Below are 21,973 nucleotides of genomic sequence, written 5' to 3' on the forward strand. Positions count from 1 at the left end.
CCAACTCATAGAATCATATCAATTCCCTCTTATGTAGGATAAGTTTGCATTTTCGACAAATTTCTGACAATTTTTTTTGTTTTAACTGACACAAATTGATAATAAGTTGTTAAAGTTGTTAAAGGTCTAATTAGACAGCTGAGTTGAAGTAACGTCAGGCATATCACAGCCACCTAAATTTTATCAAATAATAAAGATCTATCAGATTAAATCATGTAAATGAAAATATCTAGGAAAATCTTTGTTTGAGGGGTAGGCAACCTTAATAGTATTTTGAGGAGACATGAATTCTCCATTGAATATCTGAATAATATACTGTGTGTTCCATTTAAAATAAAAAAGTAACATTCCTTTAAAAGTGACCAATGTTCAATATTAATTTTGTCTCACCCTGTATAACTTTTTGGATCAAATTTTAACTTTATTTAAAGTACAATAGTTAATTTACTTACGTATTAGGCTATACCGGGTAAATTCCAATTTAGGTAGCTTTTATTGTAATTTGAAAATTGTTCTTTATTTCTAGAAAATGTTAAATAGGTCAAAAACCTTACATTTTAGTCATATACTTCTCTTATAAAACTGGCCTTTATTTTTCTCCCAGAATCCGAAAATCAATTAATATATAGGGTGTTCCATTACAAAAGACACAACTTTGACATGTAACTTGTTTTAGGGACACACGAAGTCTCTCTATTTTTAAAAAGTGCTCTGCATATACTCACAAAATTTCATTTCAATAAAAACTGTCGTTCTCCTTGGAGCCTCCGCAGCGTATGAGAGGCGCCACCCTGTATAATATTTTATAAATAGTTCCCCAATTTCTTCTAGACATTTTTAGTAGGAGTAGTGGTCTCTATTAAACTCCCACGTAAGGCGCCCATGCAATATCACGCAATAATTGAAAAATTCTTCAGCTCCTCTGTTCTATTAATTAATTTGCATCGTCCAGAGACTGTAAGCCTATTAGCCCCTTCCCCGTATATAACTGACCAGTGACTAAATTGAACCATACTTGCAATGAAAATTCATTGTTAGTAAGCGACAGGATGCTCGAATATTAATTGGAACTATATTTAGGCCATTTATGTAATAATCAATCTAAATTTTACAACTTCAATAGACCAAGATTGAGAAATAAAAATTAAATATTAGACTAGCGAGCAAACTTAAAAAAATTAGACAAAATAGCATTTACTTTACTCTGTGAAAAAATCAAGACGTATAAGTATTTATGTGAGAAAATAGAATATACACTTTCAAATTTAGTTTATTGTCTCGAGCTGTTTCTATTTTTACAGCGTCTAGGTCTATAAACCTCAAACATTTTTATATTACGGTCAGGCTATGCGCACTCTTATTGGCATTTTGAAATACTGTTTTTGGCTTTCAGGCCGTCTGATATCGCTAATTTATACCAACAGTGCTCTGTAATAGTGTCATCTGTCAACCTATTTTGTTATGTCGAAATTCATAGAAAGAAACCTCTGAAAGAAACCAAGTCCCAGCCATAGGAAAGGAAATAAATTTAGATTGGAAAGCCCGTCAAAATATATAATTTTTTTGGGTCGCGACCGTTGTACGCGATCTGGCGCTGCTATAACGGTTGCTAAGAACGACCGCCGAACAATAACAGAAATAATTTTCTCTTGTCAAAATCAGAATCTCCAAAAATTATAAAATCTTTCAAAATTTAAACCGCCCTCATTGAAAAAATACCGAAAAGTGTTTAAAGCGTCCATTCTCAAAGTAATTATTGCTATCTTGTGAGTTTAATTTAAATTTTACTTACTCAAACCCGTGATAATTGTGAAAAAGTAGCATTAAAAGCTAAAAAACTGTGTTGTGAACTGTGAACTGCAAAAATCATCGTGGATCGTGGTATAACGTCGGTTTCCAATGTTTCATAGGTATTTCACATACGTGTCCTTATATAAATAAAGTTTCTTGTATTCAACGCACTATATTTTATTTATAAAATTAAAAAAAAATAATAATAAATTTGAATAAATAATATTTGGCGACATAATTCCGGAAAAAGCCAAACCGACCGGAAATTATCAAAAGCTTTGGGTCGCGACCATTGCAAGAATAGCGCCAAATAGTGTTTACATTGTTCTTATGGGCACTCTCCAATCTAAACTTGTTTCATTTATCTATAGTTCCAGCTGATCCGTGTGTCAACATCAGTCAACATGTGTCGTTTTCTGTTTTGGTAAATTTATTCTGTTGTGCCGGCAAGCAGCGCCACAGACGGGTATTTTACTACTCTAGCTGGCCAAAAGTCGATTATAAAAAGTATAAAATGTACCAAAAAAAATTATCAGACGGCTTCGACAAATGAACAGAGATCACTTTTTTGTGGGTTTTACTAATGTTAAAATAAATTTAGTTCCTCCTTATCAGTCTAAACTTCGTCTTTGTGTCGAGTATATTTAGCGATTTTTGATTTAAATTTAAGTTCATATATGTATATTCCTTGCGGTTTAGTGCTACGTATAGTGTATTAATTGTCTAGGAAATAATGGAAGGTGATCAAGCAGGTAAACGACTATCAGCATTACACAGCTTTATTTATCCTGGAGATATTTTCAATATTTTTATGCATTTAACCGATCATTGTTCATTCTTGAAATTTTCATCTATTTTTTTTTCGTTAAGAGAATTAGTTTATTTCCGGGTACAATTATGGAATTAAATTTGTGGCAAAAATATTCTACAAGATTGTAGTTTCTAACAGTGAAAAAAACTATTCCACATATTTCCCCCTTTTCGAAGAAATTTATAAGAAAATTAAAAACTACAAAAACTTTGTTTTCAGAAATATTTTATTTTAGTCTACAACATAGATTTTCTGTTATTTCAGGTTACTCCAATGTAAAATTTTTACCCAATTGAAGTTGTACAACTTAATGAGAAGACAGAACTTACCAACTTTCAATGACAAATTGAACTATTTAGAAAATTATCTTCTATCCGTTGAATCATTTTCTGGTGAAGAAAAGCTTTTTATAAAACAAAAGTTTTCTCATGAAAAATTTGAATTTAAAAGGTGTTGGGTGGCTGCTCATTACATAGAAGAAAGATTTTTAGAAAAAAATAACTTATGGTTGCAAAAAGTTCTCGGAATTCCTAAGCCGAGGGCTACTTCAAAAAGGCCAGAAAAAGCCTTTTCAGACTTGAGTGAAAGGAGTAAGAGGCGAAAGACCGAAGAGTTGAGAGGTAAATTTAGCCCGGAAATTATGGGCTATGCTACTCAGATGCAGCTAAGATCGGAAGGCCATAAAAATGCAAGTTATGTTGTAAGGGAACTAATCAGTAATCCTGCAAAAGGCACCGAGTATAAAAACGCTATAATTAGAAAAGAGCGAAAAAAAAACGATTTGCGCATTTCACCCTTAAATGCGTTGTCAATGCTGGTGGAAGCAGATCTATCTAGGCGTCAATATGAAACTATAAGAAGTACAAACAAAAGGCTTTATCCCTATTATAGTCTTTTGCAGAGCGCCAAGAAAGATTGTTACCCAAATAAAAGTGCATTTAGGGTAACCGAAACTTGTGCTGAAATTAGATTACAAGATCTAATGGATCATACAGTTTTACGATTACTCACTTATCTTGAGGACGTTTTGGAATTGCTAAGTGAACAAGAATGTACAAATCTAGTTTTGATATGTAAATGGAGATGTGACGGATCCCAGAAGTTACAATTTAAACAAAAGTTTAGTTGCGAGAAAGATTCTGACTGTAATATCTTTCAAAGTTCTTTTGTACCAATCAAGCTTATATGTGACTTGAACCAAAATGTGATTTGGCAAAATCCGACGCCATCATCCCCTAGATTTTGTCGACCAATTAGAATTCGTTTTATAAAGGAGTCTGTAGATATTACCAAAGAAGAAATATGTTTTGTAGAAAATTCGCATAAGTCACTTAAATTACCGACATTTTACTAAAAAATAAGAAGTTCTGCGTACAGCATATTATGTTGCTTACTATGATCGACGGAAAGGTGTGCAACGCAGCCACAGGAACTTCATCAAAGAAACATCAAAAGATTTTAATAATTTGGCTTTAAACAAACCAGAAAAGAAAGAAAACTTGGCATTTGGTTTGTCCGTTTTGCATGCAAGAATTCGAATATTTGAAACATTGTTGCACTTGTCATATAAACTCACTATTAAGAAATGGAGACTGCAATCACAACATGAGAAAGAAATAGTTAAAGAAAGAAAATCCCAAATCCAAGAAGAATTTAAGATCAGATTGGGACTTCTTGTAGACATACCCAAAGCTGGTTTCGGTAATAGTAATGATGGGAATACCAGTAGAAGATTTTTTTCAGACGCAGAAATTTCATCTGATATTACTGGATTGGATTTTTCTCTAATCTATAGATTTAAGGTTTTGTTAGAAACGATTTCAAGTGGATTCAAAATTGATAGCGAGAAGTTTCATACGTATGCAATGGACACAGCTAAACTATATGTAGAATTATATCCATGGTATCCGATGACACCAACCGTCCACAAGATTTTAGTTCATGGTGCATCTGTAATTGAAACTGCGCTACTTCGAATCGGACAATTATCAGAAGAGGCTGCTGAGGCACGTAACAAACATTTTCGCCTTTATCGTCAAAATTTTGCCAGGAAGTTTAGCCGTGAAGTTTGCAATTTAGATGTTATCAACAGACTACTGTTGAGTTCCGACCCTTTGTTGTCAAGTATGCGACCAGCACCAAGAAAAAAATCAAAAAAATTGTCCAAAGAAGCGTTAGAAATGTTGCTACCAGAAGATCCTACAACACAATTCATCATCGGATGAAGAAGGGGAAGGGGATGAAACAATGGATACATTTGAAGAGGAAATATGTTCTTCATCCTCCGATCTCTAATAGAGTATCTTATTTCTGTATATCTTATATCTTATTCTTACTTCTGTTAATTAACCTGGGCAAGTATATTTTATATTTTTTTCACGTTCCATAGTAAGTAGTCATGCTATTACTATCCAGGTAGTAAGTTAAAAACTGCTTCTTTTTCTTTAAATTAGCCCAATTTAGCATCAAGTTTTATATAACACCCAAAAACCCTATTTGATAATTTTAGCCAGCCTAGAATGTTAAAATACCTGTATGTGGCAGCGGTACCGGTACCACAGACGGCGTTTATAAATCGATATTAGTATATGTGAAAGAGAGTTTTTATAGTGTAGTGTGATTAAAAATTATTATTAAATTTTGATTGTTTATTAGTGTTTCTTAAACACACACTTCAAAGGTAAAAGTGCCGTTAAAACTTTTGCAAGGCAATTTTTAACAGTAGATATTTTGCACAATCCTTCCCATGAAAAATTACCAACTAAATCTAATGGATATTAGTTTTATTGCTACTCTAAAGTTTACCGGTGGTTATAAAACCGGACTTACTAATTTATTAAATAAAAGATAAATATAAAATCAAAAATTCCGCCTAAAGAATCCTGGGTAGTATGCTTGCAAGCCGAGGGAAACATTATATTATCCCCATCTATAATAAAACGAACTAAGTGTCTATATGTATTATACGGGGTGTTTCAAAAAACATGTGCCATCTCTCGTGGGGTAAATAAGATTTATTTTTCATATTGTAAAAATAAGATTTATTTTTCATATCAACATAAGTCCGATTTTGCTTTGTTTCGTAGCTAGAGGGTGTTAAAGTCTTAATATTTTTTCGATTTATTATAATTTTCTTCCAAGTGCTTCTAGCGTTTCGAAAGAAATTTTGAGGGTAAAAGTTACTACAAATGCGACATATTTTAAAGCTAAAAAAGTGTCGACATATTCACCAGGGACGTGCATATGGGTTATCACTGGAATATTTTTCTGAAAAAATAATGTACGCCACTGACTTTTTTTCCTCTTGTTAGTGAAATAGTGTAAGCAGTTTAATTCCGATTAAAAGTTATCTCTTGATATTTGTCGATTTCGGCCTCCATGATGAAATAAACGCAATTTTATTAATTTGGCTTGATCGAAGCAACCCTTAATTAAATTAATATTGTTAAATTGCGAAAATTTTAAATAAGTACTCATTGATTTCTCATCAAAAAAATATGAAAAAAAATCCTATATATATATTGCGTTTATCTCACCAAGGAGGCCGAATGTGACAAAATATCATGAGACAACTTTTAATTGGCATTAACCCTTTCGCTGCGGGTGCCGCATATAAGCGTGATTTTATTTGCGTGTCACCTCTGCGGATGACGCATTTATGCGAATGGCTTCCCCGTCTCGCTGCTGTAGACGGATATTGTCGAATAATGGTTTTTACACTATTTGTGATGAGAATGACCCAATCGCCAGATGACCTGGCTGATGATGATTTTTTCTTTATTTTAGAGTTTTATTTGCATTTATAAATAATTTATTTAATTAAATAAAGTAGCACTAACAAAAAAATATATACTAATTAAATGAAATACAAAGACGAAACAAAAATTAAATTAAAATTTTGAAAAATTGACGCTTTAGTGCGGATGACGCATATTAACGCAGCACTGAGGGAATTAACGTCGCGTCGAGCGCGCCGCAGCGAAAGGGTTAAACGGCCTACACAATTTTGATACCAAAAGAAAAATCAGTGGCGCACATGTTTTTTTTGAAAAATATTCCACTGATAACCCATGTCCCTGATGAATATGTCATGACTTTTTTAGTATTAAAATATGTAACTGTTATAGTAACTTTTACCCTTAAAATTTCATTTGGATCACTAAAAGTACTTGGAAGAAAATTATAATAAATCGAAATATTATTAAGATTTTAACACCCTGTAGCTACGAAACAAAGCAGAATAGGACCCATGTTAATATGAAAAAGGCAATCTTATTTTTACATGAAGAATCTCCCCAAGGGAGATGGCACATGTTTTTTGAAACACCCTGTAGAATATATCGTACCCTCTACTTGCAATTTTTAAGATCTGCAAAAAAAAAGTTTTTTTAATTTCACTCAAAATGAGTTATTTGGGTCATAAATGACCTAAATACAAAATATTTTCATGGTGTCTGTCTGCCTGTCTGTCCGTCTTTCTGTCCGTCTGTCTGTCCGTCTCTCTGTCCGTCTGTAACACGATAACTCAAAAACCGCTGAACCGATTTTAACCAAATTTGGCACAAAAATACTGTCGCACCCGAGAATCTGGCCATTAGTTTTTTTTTGGTGGGAGTGGGGGTTGGTAAGAGGGTATGGGAAGGGGTTAAAAATTTTAAAAAATTGGAATTCCAGAATTACAGTAGCTAGCGAAACGCGGTTTTCAAATTAAGATTAGGAATAATATTTGCAACAAAATTTGTAATAACATCAAAATCAGTCAAAGTCGCAGTTTTCGAGATATTAACATATTTTAGTATGGGCGGCTATGCGTGCCTCCCGGCGCCAATTTTTTTTTCTAGTCTCGCCAAATAGAAGAATCTTGTAAAAAAATAGGTTTTAATTTTGACAGAAACATTGCAATCTACTTATTATGATTCAAATAAACTTGACTTAGTTTTTTATTTAGTACAAAAAACCGGAGGATGCCTACAACAATATGTGTCCCATAATTTGGCAAGTTATGTATTCAGAAAAAATTGTTCTCAAAAATTTAGCAGTAAACAGAAATATTTGATTAAGATCTGAATAAAATATATTTCAATTCAACTGATAAAGTATACACTATTTAATATCAAATTAGAAGACATTAAATAACGGTTAACGTTTTAGGCGCGAATCTCACTATAACGTACAGTCACAAGTAAAAGAGAGATGGACGTTGCCACGACGCGCGTCGTTACGGTTAGTGTGAATATGTTCATTGTTAGTAATTTAAGAATATTTACTGAGGTAGCAGGCGGCATGCTGGCGACTCGACGTGACGGTGGCATGGTGGTACGTTATAGTGAGAATCGCGCCTTAATCCAACTAGTGAGTGAAGAAAAAATGAAAAAAATTAAAAAATATTCATGAGGAAAAAATAAATTTTTAAAACATTTCGAAATATTTGGAATCATTTTTAAATCCAAGTCAAATCCTCTATAATTGTTGAAAAAATAAAGGTACAGTGATATTTATATTTCATACAATCTTCACTTTTTCAAAAAAATTATTTTTCAATTCGGACATTGAATATATTAATCGTAGTATGCATATTAATATGTATAAATAAGTAAATCTACAGAATATAATATAACCACAACAATTTTTTAATTTATCAAAGAAAATTAGGTACTTATAATAATAAAATTGGCATAATAAAAAATCTAAAGCAAACTAACAGAAGAAATAATATAAAAAATATAAAGCGTTATAATACCTAAAATGTATAAATATTAGTGATGAGTAAAACCGATTAATTTCAATAATCGAGTATTCGAGTCTCAAGCAAATTTAAAAATCGAGCGATCGCTCGAGCGAAATTTCGCTCATATTAAAAATACGGTTTTTCGCCCGTCGCTTGTACTTGCAACTCGTAGCGCCAAGCAGTAAGCTGCGTGCGCAGAGCACATATTCTTTCGGTGATGAATGGCAAGTAGCAAGTGACGAGTAATTGCTTGATTTAATTTACTTTGAATTATTATCGATGCGAGTTGTAAAATTTTGTAACGCAACGGATAACGTCGTATAAATTTGCTACCTGCAATGTATGTAGAAAATTCGCTTGGCTTTGTATCGAGTATGCCACATTAAAATCGGATTTCAATTTATTTTATTCTAGGATCGCTTATTTCAATAATGGAGTACTCGAGCGAATTTTTGCTTATACAATGTAATATTTATTAGTGAGTTATCCCATCACTAATAAATATTACATTGTAATATACTGAAACCTAGAAAAAAATCTGATTTCGGACTTGCATGGTTTTTATTAAACACTGTAGGGACGTTTCCAATAGGTAAATGTCTGAAAATAATCAAAATAAAAACATTTTCTAACTCAACAACGAACATAAATTCACTTACTAGAAACGTTGCTATAAATTCTATTAAAGACAATGCAGGCGCCTCAAATCAGAGTTTTTACTAAGATCATACACAGTGTCATCAGCTTTAAAAAAAACATTAAGAAAAGATGTATACATAAAAATAGAAAATTAAGACTCCATTTGAGAAGTACCGTTTTAACAGATAATGTTACTTTTAAAACAACAAAATGGCTATCAGAGCCATATACATTGTGTATCTTACTGAAATAAAATTTCTATGAGTATTTCTCTATAATATTATTATTGTATACGTAATTTCGGGTCCATGGTACCATACTTATTTATTTTTTCTACAATTATAGTTTTACCTTCACATTTCTTCAAGAATATCGACACTCGATCTGCTCAAGACATCTATAAATCGTGAGATATTTTTTTAGAACTAGGATGGTTATTATCCCGATTGCCGAAATCATTAAAAAGTTCTTTGGTTCCCCTATCCAGGGACGGGTATATGCATCACATCTTTTTTACGTCCTGTAAATTGCAGTATACAAGTAAAAATGCTTTTACGGATAAGTAAACTTCTCATTTAATATCATAACTCTGAATCACTGTTAAACTTAATTTATTTGTGTAGAAAGTAAAATATAAGTCAAACTAATCGGAAAATATTATACAGGGTATTAACCTCATATGATACGGATTATTGTAGCCACATGATTAAATTTTTAGAAATTGTGAGTGATGGGATCGTTGGAAAACTACTAAAACTAAAATGCAAAATTATTTTTGAAAGGTACATTCCAAATAAATAAAAAATATCAAAGTATTTTTTTTATTTTTTTTAAATAGAACACCTTGTATATTAATACATTTTTAGTTTTTACGGTTAAAATAAAGGTAAATTTACTTAAGGTTTGCTGCACTTTAATCTTACCGTTTTTGACATATTTACGATTTTGTTAAAATACGATAACAATTTTAATGCTTTATTTCTCTTCAACCTATTGATTATACATATAAAATTTCATCAAAATCGGTTAAGCCGTTTCGGAGGAGTAAAGTAACAATAAATGCGCAAATAACAACAGCTTGCGTATATCTACAAAGAACATGCGCTCATTATCTCACCTTAAGAAATTCACGGACAGCGTCTTCTTTCATAATTACGTGAAACTTTATAGAAAGATTTATCGTAAGACTATAAAAGCTGCCAAGGACATTTATTATAATGCGAGGCTAGCCAAAGCCGGTAATGTCGCTATGGAGACTTGGGCTATTGTAAATGACTTAAGGAATAAGACTTCTTCGTCTGGCACAGTTTTTAATTCACCCGAAAATTTAAACACTTACTTTGTTAATGTGGCTAAAAATTTAGTGAACACCATAACTCCTTCCCATGATTCACTTTCATATCTCCCTAAAGCAAATGAGAATTTACACAGTTTCTTCTTCACGCCCGTAGCATTAGATGAGCTCCGTAGAACAATGAATAGTATTAAAAACAAATCCTCATCTGGGACTGATGGGCTTACTCTCAAAATGTTCTCTGAACTTCCTGAATGCACATTAAACCACCTTACTACTTTAATTAACGAGTCATTCCAAAAAGGAGTTTTTCCAAACTGCCTTAAGACAGCAATAATTATTCCTCTATAGAAAGGAGGTGATAAAGATGAAGCTTCGAACTATCGCCCAATTGTGCACTCCTGCCCACATTACCTAAGATCATTGAAAGATTGGTTAAAAAAAGGTTTCTATCTTTTCTTCTTAAATATAAAATACTTACTACCCATCAATTTGGATTTCTAAGTAACAGTTGCACAAATGATGCTATGTTCGACCTTTTTAATAATGTATACTCTAGCCTGAATAACCATCACTCTACAGCTACAACTTTCTGTGATTTCTCTAAGGCTTTTGATTGTGTAAATCATAATACCTTAATTAACAAATTGCAATACTATGGTTTCAGGGGAGTGCCGCTCGAATGGCTTAAGTCATATCTTGGCAACAGAAGGCAGCTTATGAGGATTGATATGTCTATGTCTTCTTGTAAGCCTATATAATGTGGTGTCCCTCAGGGTTCAGTACTTGGCCCTATTTTGTTTCTGGTGTTTATCAACGACATTGCAAATCTAGACATTAGCGGTAAAATCTGCCTCTTTGCGGACGATACTAGTTTCACTTGGAGCGGCCCAGATGTTGCGGCACTATATGATACTATATCCAGTGACTATAGGCACCATTAAGTCTTGGTGCGATTCTAATCTCCTATGCCTCAACCTATCAAAAACGAAAGTTTTGTCATATAAAAGTACTATACAACCTTTTGTACTTAATAACACCACTATTGACTCGTGGACTCTGTGAAATTCTTAGGACTTGTTGTAGACAACTCGTTAAAATGGGACTTTCACATCGAAGTTCTATCAAAGAAACTAAGCGCTGCCTGTTTTGCGCTAAGATCAGTTTCTAAGGAACTTAACTTCTCAACCTCTAGAATAGCCTATTATGCTCTTTTTGAGTCACATCTTCGTTATGCCCTTCCATTCTAGGGTACTTGCTGCGCAACAAAATTTGATCGTGTTTTCAGACTTCAAAAGAGAGCACTTAGATATTTATTGGGACTGAACAGTAGAACTCACTGCCAGAATTTCTTTAAAAATTTGAAAATGCTGACTCTTCCTTCTTTATTCATTTTTGAATCCGTTTGCTTAATCCGCAAGCACATATCTGCTATTCCTGAAAGGCCATTTCATAACTATCCACTTAGGAATGCAGAGTACGATCTTTATCTGCCAACCCCGAGCGCAGAACTAGTTAAATGTTCAATACTGTACAATGCCAAAAAAATGTACAATCATCTGCCTTTGAATATCAAATCGCTTTCATTCTTTCCCGCATTTCGCAAAGCTCTAAAATCATACCTACTGGAGAGAGCCCTATATGCGGTAAACGACTTTTTTGTTGATGCTTAATTATGAACAATTTTGAATTTTAAAATTTTGATCATCTCGCACACTGGTCAAAGGTATTTAATATTTTGTAACTCTAAAATTATATCTATTTACTGCGTACTGTTCTAAAATTATCCATGTATATTCTTTTTGTAATTTTAAAGACTTAAATTTTTTTGAATTGTATTATTTGTATTGTGTATTTTTTGTTGTTTGTATTTTTTTGTGATTTTGTTGTTTGTGAGTGCTTTGTCGATGAAGCTGTTTTGGCTTTTTGTACAATACAGCGTTGTTTGTTTGTTGTTTGTTAGTTAAAAATAAAACCGATTAAAAAATTGGGGTTGATGGTAGAAGGGTGAAAATTTAGGATTGTATGTATTTTTTAATGCCAAATCATAAGAAAATAAAAATAATAAATTTTGTCCGAAAAAAAAAATAGTGGGATGGGTCACCTTTATCACTTAGGGGTATAAAAATAGCTAACTACCTATTTTCAGACCTACTAATTATACATATAAAATTTCATCAAAATCGGTTAAACGGTTTCGGAGGAGTAGAGTACCTAAAACTGTGACACGGGAATTTTGTATATTCAATTTATATGTGTGTATAGACTATAACAACAGAGACGTTCACTTTCATAACTTATTACTATTATATTTATTTCTGATTCAAATCCACATTTATTTAGAATAATTTATTAACTAACACAATTAAATAATATGTAATTAATTAATATTTGAACGAAGATAATGTTCGTATATTTAATTGATATACTCTTTTACAAAGATTTAAAGAGTTTTCTTTTTGTAAACAAATAGGCTAGCTTTTCTTTTGAAATCAAAATTGTGTAGGCCATTTAATGTCAATTAAAAGTTATCTCTTGATATTTTGTCGAATTCGGCCTCCTTGATGAGATAAACGTAATTTTATTAATCACAATAAAATAAAAATTAAAATAAAATTAATAAATTATATATTTTACCTGATCTATTATTAAATATTATTATTATTAATAATAATATTTACTCCAACGTACAGCAATTTCAAATAAAAAAATAAGGGTATGTAAGATAATTACAAAAAAACTAATTTCAAAAAGTTTTAACATCCTGTAACTCTAAAACTATGAATTTCCATTTATAGGAACCTTTATTCAGATTTTTTGATGAGGAATCAATGAGTAGTAACTTTTGCAAGTTAATGATATTAAATTTTTTAAATGTTGCTATTAGACTTGGATCAAATCAAATTACTAAAATTGCGTTTATCTCATCAAAGAGGCCGAAATCGAGAAAATATCAAGAGACAACTTCAAATCGGCATTAAACTGCTTACACTATTTCGCTAGCAAGAGAAAAAAAGTCAGTGGCTTACATTCTTTTTTTAAAAAATATTCCAGTGATAACCCATATGCACGTCCCTAATTAATATGTCAATATGACACTTTTTTAGCTTTAAAATATGTAGCATTTATAGTAAATTTTATCCTCAAAATTTCATTGGAATCGGTAAAAGTACTTGGAAGAAAATTATAATAAATCGAAAGATTATTAACACTTTAACACCCTGTAGATACGAAATAACGCAGAATCGAACCTATGTTGATATAAAAAATAAATCTTATTTTTAGGTGAGGAATCTTCCCACGAGGAATGGCACATGTTTTTTAAAACACCCTGTATGTTTTCCGATTAGTTTGACTTATACTTTACTATACTATTTCTACACCAATAAAATAATATATTTAACAGTTTAACAGTGATTCAGAGTTAACAACGATATTAAATAAGAAGTTTACTAATCCGTAAACGCATTTTTTACATTTTCATAAAATGTAAAAAGCCGACCAAACAAAAACTATATTTTTATACGTAAAAAATGCTTTTTACCCCAACATCTTTGCCTCTCCCATATTAATTAAATTCTCCCGTCCAGGGTTGGTAAAACTATGGCCCCTTCCCCGTAAATTACCGACCTGTGACTAAATCGAACCATATTTCCAATGAAAAGCTATTGTTAGTGAGCGACAGGACGCTCCAAGTTTAATTAGAACTATTTAGTCAAGCCGTTTCTGTCATAATCAATCTCAATTTTTCAATTTTAAATAGGTCGAGATGGAGAATGAAAATTTAAACGATAAGAAGTCGCATATTTTTAGCTTGAACTATTTAATGCCAGCAAACAAATTTAAAGGAAAATTTACTCGAAAAATATTTAGTTTATTTTTAGAATAATTAAAGATGTATGTAATGTTTCAGTCAATATTAAATAGTATTTTTACAAAAAAAATTGGCACCGGGAGGCACGTATAGCCGCCCATACTAAAATATGTTAATAAAAAGTTGGTAGGCAGTTCTTTTAGTTTCAAAGTAAAGGAATTTTTCCCAATTTTGGTCCGCGGTTATTTCCGCTATCCGCCACCTGATATGTGATCGCGTCCGATGGGAGTTGGAGTTCTTTACACGGATTTTCTCAAAAACGGACTACGGAAACACGGAATATTTCAAAAACTGCGACTTTGACTGATTTTGACGTTATAACAAATTTTGTTTTGACTGACACCCAGATACCAATTTTCATCCAAATATCGACATTAGTTCAGTTATACTGGTTATACGAACTCTTTTACTTATTTTTATTGGTTGAATATGCTGCCGAAGTTTCCCGAATACGGTTCGGACCACCCTGTATAAAAAAAATTATTCGGAAAATGATAGTGTTGTTAAAGCGAAGTTTAACATTCCAGTGATTTTTTTAAGTCTATACTTCTTTCACAGTAAATTTCCTGCCAATGGTCTAAGATAATTTTTTTATCTGGAAACGTGGACCGAAGACCGAAGAGAAAAAGCATACGAACATATCTGTTGTAAATATTATTATACATACTCCAGGGTTGTCGCAACTAACGTCGCATCCCCTAACAGCCTAACCGCCACCTGTTACGATCAAAAACATCTTCCTCTTCCAAATTACGGTCCCTTCCGGTTTCTTCTTCCAAGTTACGGTATTGCCCCTCTGATGGCCTCATTCCAGGATCTTCTAGGCCGTCTTCTTTTCCTTTTTCCAGGAGGTGACCAGCTGTAGATACAGTAGGGCCATCTTTGGTGTTCCATGCGTAGCAAGTGTCCAAACCACTTAAGGCCCCTCTGTTCGACTCTATCCACTATTGTCTGTGTGGCATCCATTTTGGCTCTGATTTCCACGTTTCTAACTCTGTCCAGTTTAGATACTCCCGCACTGCGTCTCAAATAATCCATTTCGAGTGCATTCAAAGCTCGCTTTTGTTCAGCTTTTAAGGTCCAAACTTCACACCCATAAGTTACTACCGACTCCACTAGAGCTCTTCCAATATGTACTTTTGTGTTTGGTCTTATGTTTTTGTCCCACCAGATGCCATTCAGTGCTCCTATAATCTTCCGCCCTTGTTCTATTCTAGCAGATACTTCTGTTTTATTCAGTCCCTTTCTGGTTATACGTGCCCCCAAATATTTAAACCATTCAACTTGTCTGAGCTTTGCATTGTTAGTAATAAAAATGTCAAATTTATCATCTAAATTGGTCACTAGGTATTCCGTTTTATTAATGTTCACAGTAAGGCCCCATTCCGTGTATGCCAAATTTGCAATTATTTTGCAAATATTATTCCTAATCTTAAATTGAAAACCGCGTTCCGCTAGTTTGGAGTTACGATTTTTTAAAATTTTTAATCCCCTCCCAAACCCCCTTACCAACCCCGCACCCCCGCCAAAAAATAATGGCCAGATTCTCGGATGTCACAGTATGTTTGTGCCAAATTTGGTTAAAATCGGTTTGGCAGTTTTTGAGTTATCGTGTTACAGACGGACAGACGAACAGACAGACACCATGAAAATATTTTGTATTGTAGTTATAGTTAACTTATATATTACCATGACTATTTTAGATGATTCCTTGTGCATTTGAAAGTAAAAAATAAGAGTCAATATGTATTATAGAATTTATCGTACTCTCTACTTGTAATATTTTTACAGCGCGGGTGGCGAAATACCCATAGGACTTTTTTGAAGAGATAAAACCACAACAAAGGTATAAGCATTTTTTATTTTTTTTAGTCTCGCCAAATAGAAAAAAAACTTGTACAAAATTAGATTTTAATTTTGATAGAAATATTGCTATTGTAATAATTGAATTACACTTTTTTATTTAATTAAAAAAATAGGATGGATGCCTACAACTATATGTGTCTCCTAGTTTGGCAAGTTATGTATTCAGAAGGACCCTATTTTTAATTAATCTGAAAAATTTAGCAGTAAACAGAAATATTTGATCTAAAATCTGTCTAACGTTTTTCTAAAGATCTAAGTTATTCTAATCTAAAATATAAATTTACGCTGGAACATGTAACATTAAAACAACAATATAGAACGAGATTTTACCTCTATACATCAAAACACTAAATGCGGGTTTCACTATGTTATCATCATTAGCAAATTATTAAATTTAATTAATGCCTAGTTTTATTATTTGCTGCTGGTGCTAACAATGGTTAGCGAAATACGCGTATAATAACACCAGTATAGTGTTTTGGTGTACAGGGTGGTAAACAAGAATTTTATTTTCCTGTACGTTTATATAATTTTTTTTCGTAATAAGAAATATTAAGTACATAAACATCAAGTCGGGTGATGTACCTACTTATTCCATTTCACTCTTCGGCACAAAATTCCGCCACTCTAAAAGTTTGATGTTTCATAATTTTTTATTTTGTAATCCGATTTGTATGATTATGGTACCAGTATGAAGATAAATTTATTTCTCTATTGGCTTATATTCTTGGGGTAGGTCGGATTATACCGGGGTAAATCAAAACGTTGTTTTTTGCAATAAATTCAAAAAAAAATACGGAAAAAGTGAGACGGGCATTTTGTATAAAAAACACTTTCTTGTAATCTTCGGTATACTCCTAACATTTCATTTTTTGAATTATCCCATTATCTCTATTCTTTTATGAGCTAGACATATTTTTAAGTAAAATATTGATTTCAGATTTTTTTTATTGGAAAAATCAATAATTTTAATAGCGTATATGTCCATTTCTCGCAGCAATAACAACTCGAGTCTTCATCTTATCGAATGAATTAGGATAGTTACTCCTTCTTGATAAACAGTTATAGCTATATAAACGGGTCTGTACTTGATGAATATCAAGCTATAGATCAAGAAAGCCCTTTACAAGAGCTAAGGCTAACATTAACGGAGGAATCTCGCAGTTATATCTCGCTAGCCATAGCTCTTGTAAAGTTTGTGGTGGAATAAGACAAGGACAAACAGCTCTTTTAAGTTCATCACACAAATGTTCAATTGGATTAAGGTCGGGACTACAAGGAATCCATTACAGTCTTTGTAGTCCAACCTCATATAACGGTGGGCATTGAGAACTCCAACAAATTCAAGATTGTAAAAATATCAGTCCTTTATTTAAAAATGTGTAACTCATAAAAGAATAGCGATAATAGGACAATTCAAAAAATGAAATGTTAGGAATAAATCTAAGAATACAGGAAAGAGTTTTTTTTTTATCAAAAATGCCAGTCCTATTTTTTTCACAGGGTGTTTTGATATAAGCCATTAAAGTAATAAAAAAATAATGCCAACAAATGTATCTACAAACTAACACCATAATCATAAATATCGGATTACAAATTCAAAAGTTATGAAACATCAAACTTAGTCAAAATTTTAGGGTGGCGGAATTTTGTGCCGAGGAGTTTATTTCATATTATAATATCAGAAGGATAATCAAAGGACTCATTATTAGTATAAATAATATATAATACTGTAAATCTATAGAGCGTCCACACACGGGTCGTCTGCCTTTTGAAGCGGAAGGGACTCGAACTCCTATCTTTGTTGGTAAATAATAGTATCATGCCGGGATCCCATTAGGCCACACGCCACGCTATCCCACGTGGGCTCAACTGAGCCCACGTATTGCGAAGAGGGAAAGAATGTACACATGAGATCTGCGACAGAAGAATCATACGTGTGACAGCGTGGGGAGTTGCCTGGTATGTACGCAATACATGTAATTAACTGGAAAAGCATACGCACATATCTTCATGACGTGGGGTGGCATCGCGTGGCGTGGCGTGTGGCATAATGGGGTCCCGGTTTCAATCACTTCGACTCCGCGTCGACCACCAAACGATCCGTTCGTAGACCTACTATTATTTACGTAGGAAATAGAACGTAGGGAGATTCGTTCCAAGTTCGGAGACAGTCCCGCTGCGAGTTTGAAACGACCCGTGTATGCACGCCAGTTCTTATTTTTCCATAAAAATTCAGATTAAAAATATTCTAATCTGAGAAAAATATAAGTGAAAAATATTTATGATAAAATTAACGGATTGTTTACAAATTGTATTATTAGAATAAATGTTTTATACATAACAGATTTCCTTACGCAACAGCACTTTAAAACAGAACAGCAGATAAAAACAGACGCAGAAATGGCCTTCTTTCACTTTGTATTTTTTTACATTCCAATTGATATGCCATCGAAGAAAATTATCCTTGTTTAAGAATATCATATCGTCGATCAAGTCATTTTAGACTATGTATCTATTTATATAACAAATACAACAAGAGAAGTAAAAAATAAATAAAATAGTATATTAAACGTAAAATATTTTGTATATTATTTAACTTATTATATATATATATATATATATGTATATATATATATATATATATATATATATATATATATATATATATATATATATATATATATATATATATATATATATATATATATATATATATATATATATATATATATATATATATATATATATATATATATATAATATATATAATATAATAATATATAATATATTATTATATAAGAATTTGAGAATAATATAATATATTATTCTCAAATTTTAAAGGAAATTTATAAGTATCTAACACAGACACGTTTTTACAAATAATGTATATACTCGATTTACTCAATTTTTCCTTAACAAGCAATAGAATTCGATTTCGTCTAAAGGGTATTTCTTGTCGTTGGAGGTCCCCAACGATTATTGGAAAAATATATTTGAACATTTAACATAGTCGGCCATAAAATTCACATTTTTATCGATATGAATAGAATATTTTGTCATACTTTGATAAATGACCTTCAACCACTGTTTTTTCACAAAAAAAATGCTGAAACTTAAAACAATAAAGCCCCTAACACACTATGCGCTGATGTAATTCGTTGATGGGGTTTGTCAAAGCGTCGATTTGTTGCACTAATGCGTTATATTCAGCGAACTACCAAACTACCCGTAATTTATAATTTATGTGTTATTATGATGTATAAGCTATATTATTGTAAAGTTTTATTAAAATCCAAGTTAGTTAGTAGTTTTTGCGTGAAAGACTAACAAAGATCTATACATCCATACATCCATACATCCAAAGAAACTTTCGCGTTTATTTATTAGTAAGGATTGCCAAACAATTAGAACATACACAAATTATTTATTATCCAACAAAACTATTCATTTGCCAACATTAAGAATACACACAAATTAATCTTGTTTATTATGCGAACCACTCACGAACAACTTCAGGCAGAAATTTACGCTATTGAACGATGCGTACAATTTCGAAACAGGAAATTGTCATCCTATCCGATAGTCAAGCAGGACTCAACGCGATCAACTCAGTAACCATTAATTCAAAGTTGGTCAAAGAATGCTTAGAGAAGCTCAACAAATTAGGCAAAGAAAATAAAGTCCCCCTACTCTGGGTGCCTGCTCACCAAGGGATAGAAGGCAGGCAATGAAAAAGCAAATGATCTAGCTAGAAAAGGAGCGAACACTCCACTAACTGGACCAGAACCGTTCTGTTTTCCAAACGGAAACCAACTGAAAGCGGAACTGAAGAATCTGGAAAACTCCATCCGTAACTTGGAATGGGTGTCCTCCAAAGGTCTAAGACACTCGCAAAAGTTCCTCAGAAATTACGACCGAAAAAAATCAAAGGTTTTCCTTGATTTAAGTAAAAACAACCTTTGGATGGTCACGGGGTTTCTAACAGGACACTGTCTCCTCAACGAACACCTCAGTAGGCTAAAGCTGAGAAACAACGGCGAATGCAGAGTCTGTGGAAAAAATGGGAAAACACCAGAACACCTTATCACTGAATGCGCCGAGACGAGGACCATTCGTGCCATGAACTTGGGTACGGCTGATGTCAAGGATGGAGAGCTGGCCTCTGTGGGGCCGTCTCAGATACTGACTTTTGTTAAAGCCCTGAGACTGTATGATGAGTTATTAACTCGTAGTATACAATACTAATACATATTTGTCATTATTAACAAAAAAGAGAGGTTACAAAAATATTTCAATAATTTCACTCATGTGGACTAGCTACCAGACCGTAATTAAAAATTAGTTGATTAGAAGTAATTGAAGAAGCAGAGATTTGAGAACATAGATTTTAAACAAAGAAGTCACATACAAACATTGCAAGTTAAATTAAAGCTTGTAAAAGAGACATGCAGTCTAAATATACTTAGTACTACATTACTACAAACTTTACTAGATCATTTTTAAAGGAAAGAGGTTTCCTAAATATGATTGAGTTAGTAAAAATATATATTCACATTTCGATGATGCACATTGACGGGTGGTACCTTTGCGGAGGCCGAAGAATATGGTTCGTCGAACAACGCCCATATTTTTGGCTTGAGCCTTTGCCATCTAGTAAGAGTACCTGCATGGTACGCTTCTTCGTAACCGAACATTCTGGCCACTTCCTCGTCATTTGGACGTTCTGCATCTATATCTAGTTTATCTAGAATAGCTAGCGTAGCCTGAAACAAAAGAAAAAGAAATTTTACTAAACTATTTTAGTAACTGGTCCGTAGATCTGGGAGCACGGCAGTGCCCCCGCCAAGTCGAGCACAGCCGTACAGTCCTTTACTCGAAGGTATTAGCGGCACTTTTGACCACCCTGTAACTTCGTTGTGGATAAAGCAAGAATATTAATTTTCACTACACTTGAAGACATACTATAGCTGGCTAGGTTGCCAAAATATCTAGTAATTATCCCTCAGAGTTTATGAATTATCGCTTGTCAAAATTCTTTAATTTCGACATTGACTCACCGACAGATCATCAAAATTCTAAGGTACTTCTAGATGTGTCACAAACTCCAAATTTAGAATTTTAGGTAGCTTTAAGCTTATAACCAAACAAAAAATGAAAAATCTCGAAATATCCTTATGGATTAAAAGTTAGCTGTCTAGCCGCTACCGGTAACTGGCTTTCCAGTCAAGAAAAAGGTAGAAAACTAGAGTTAATCGGAGCGGTCTCCCCTTCTGATTTTATTTATATATCATGTACCAACAATTCAAAGATTATGATTTTTTTCTAGTCAGACTTTAACTTGTAATGAAGTCCCTATTTATTTTTTTAGTTCAATATGTTAAATGCTAGGCTTGAACATATATCGAGCAATGCTTGATAGCGCGGCGCGAAAGTATTCCGCTAGTACACCGGGAGGCCCGAGTTCGAGGCTGCCTCGGGGCATAATTTTGTTTATTTCATTTTAATTAATGATTGTAAAATATTAACAACATATTATCTTAAACAATAATTCAAGGAATATTATTTTTTTCTAGTCAAACTTCTTTTTTCTACTCAAACTAGTCAGTGACTCACTCGCCGTTATCAAAATTCTAAAATACTTCTAGATGTGTCACAAACTTCAAATTTTGAATTTTTGGTAGTTTTAAGCTTATAATGGAAGGACAAAAAAAATCTCGTCATCTTTATTTCTATAATAATTATAATGACTTAGCAATTGCACGATATGCTATTCTATATAGTAATTAAAAAACTTTATTCTAAGTGCACCGTTTAGATTTGCTTAGTAATCGAAATAGTAGATTATTCTTTTTTATAATTATGGTGCTGTGCATGCAAATGCCAAGGCATTATAATTATTATAGAAATAAAAACGACTAATATAGATACTAACAATTTGTAACAAAATTGTTGAATTTGCTTAAAGAG

The 21,973-nt window shown here is 32.6% G+C and overlaps 1 protein-coding gene across 3 annotated transcripts in view; it reads right to left on the reverse strand.

Annotated features, from left to right (window-relative positions):
- The window catches only part of LOC115874318 (potassium voltage-gated channel protein Shaw-like), a 162,510-nt gene that overhangs the window by 97,562 nt on the left and 42,975 nt on the right, over positions 1 to 21,973 (reverse strand). For 2 of the 3 annotated variants that reach the window (XM_030889425.1, XM_030889423.1), the window contains exon 2: positions 20,560 to 20,769. In XM_030889425.1, coding sequence (XP_030745285.1) covers positions 20,560 to 20,700 — 141 coding nt within the window. In that variant the 5' untranslated portion in view covers positions 20,701 to 20,769. The remainder of the gene's footprint in view (positions 1 to 20,559; positions 20,770 to 21,973) is intronic. The other variant, XM_030889424.1, reaches the window with a different exon arrangement.

Source organism: Sitophilus oryzae, unplaced genomic scaffold (genome assembly GCF_002938485.1).
Source record: "Sitophilus oryzae breed Bouriz unplaced genomic scaffold, Soryzae_2.0 scaffold_1274_pilon_pilon, whole genome shotgun sequence".
NCBI lineage: Eukaryota > Metazoa > Arthropoda > Insecta > Coleoptera > Curculionidae > Sitophilus > Sitophilus oryzae.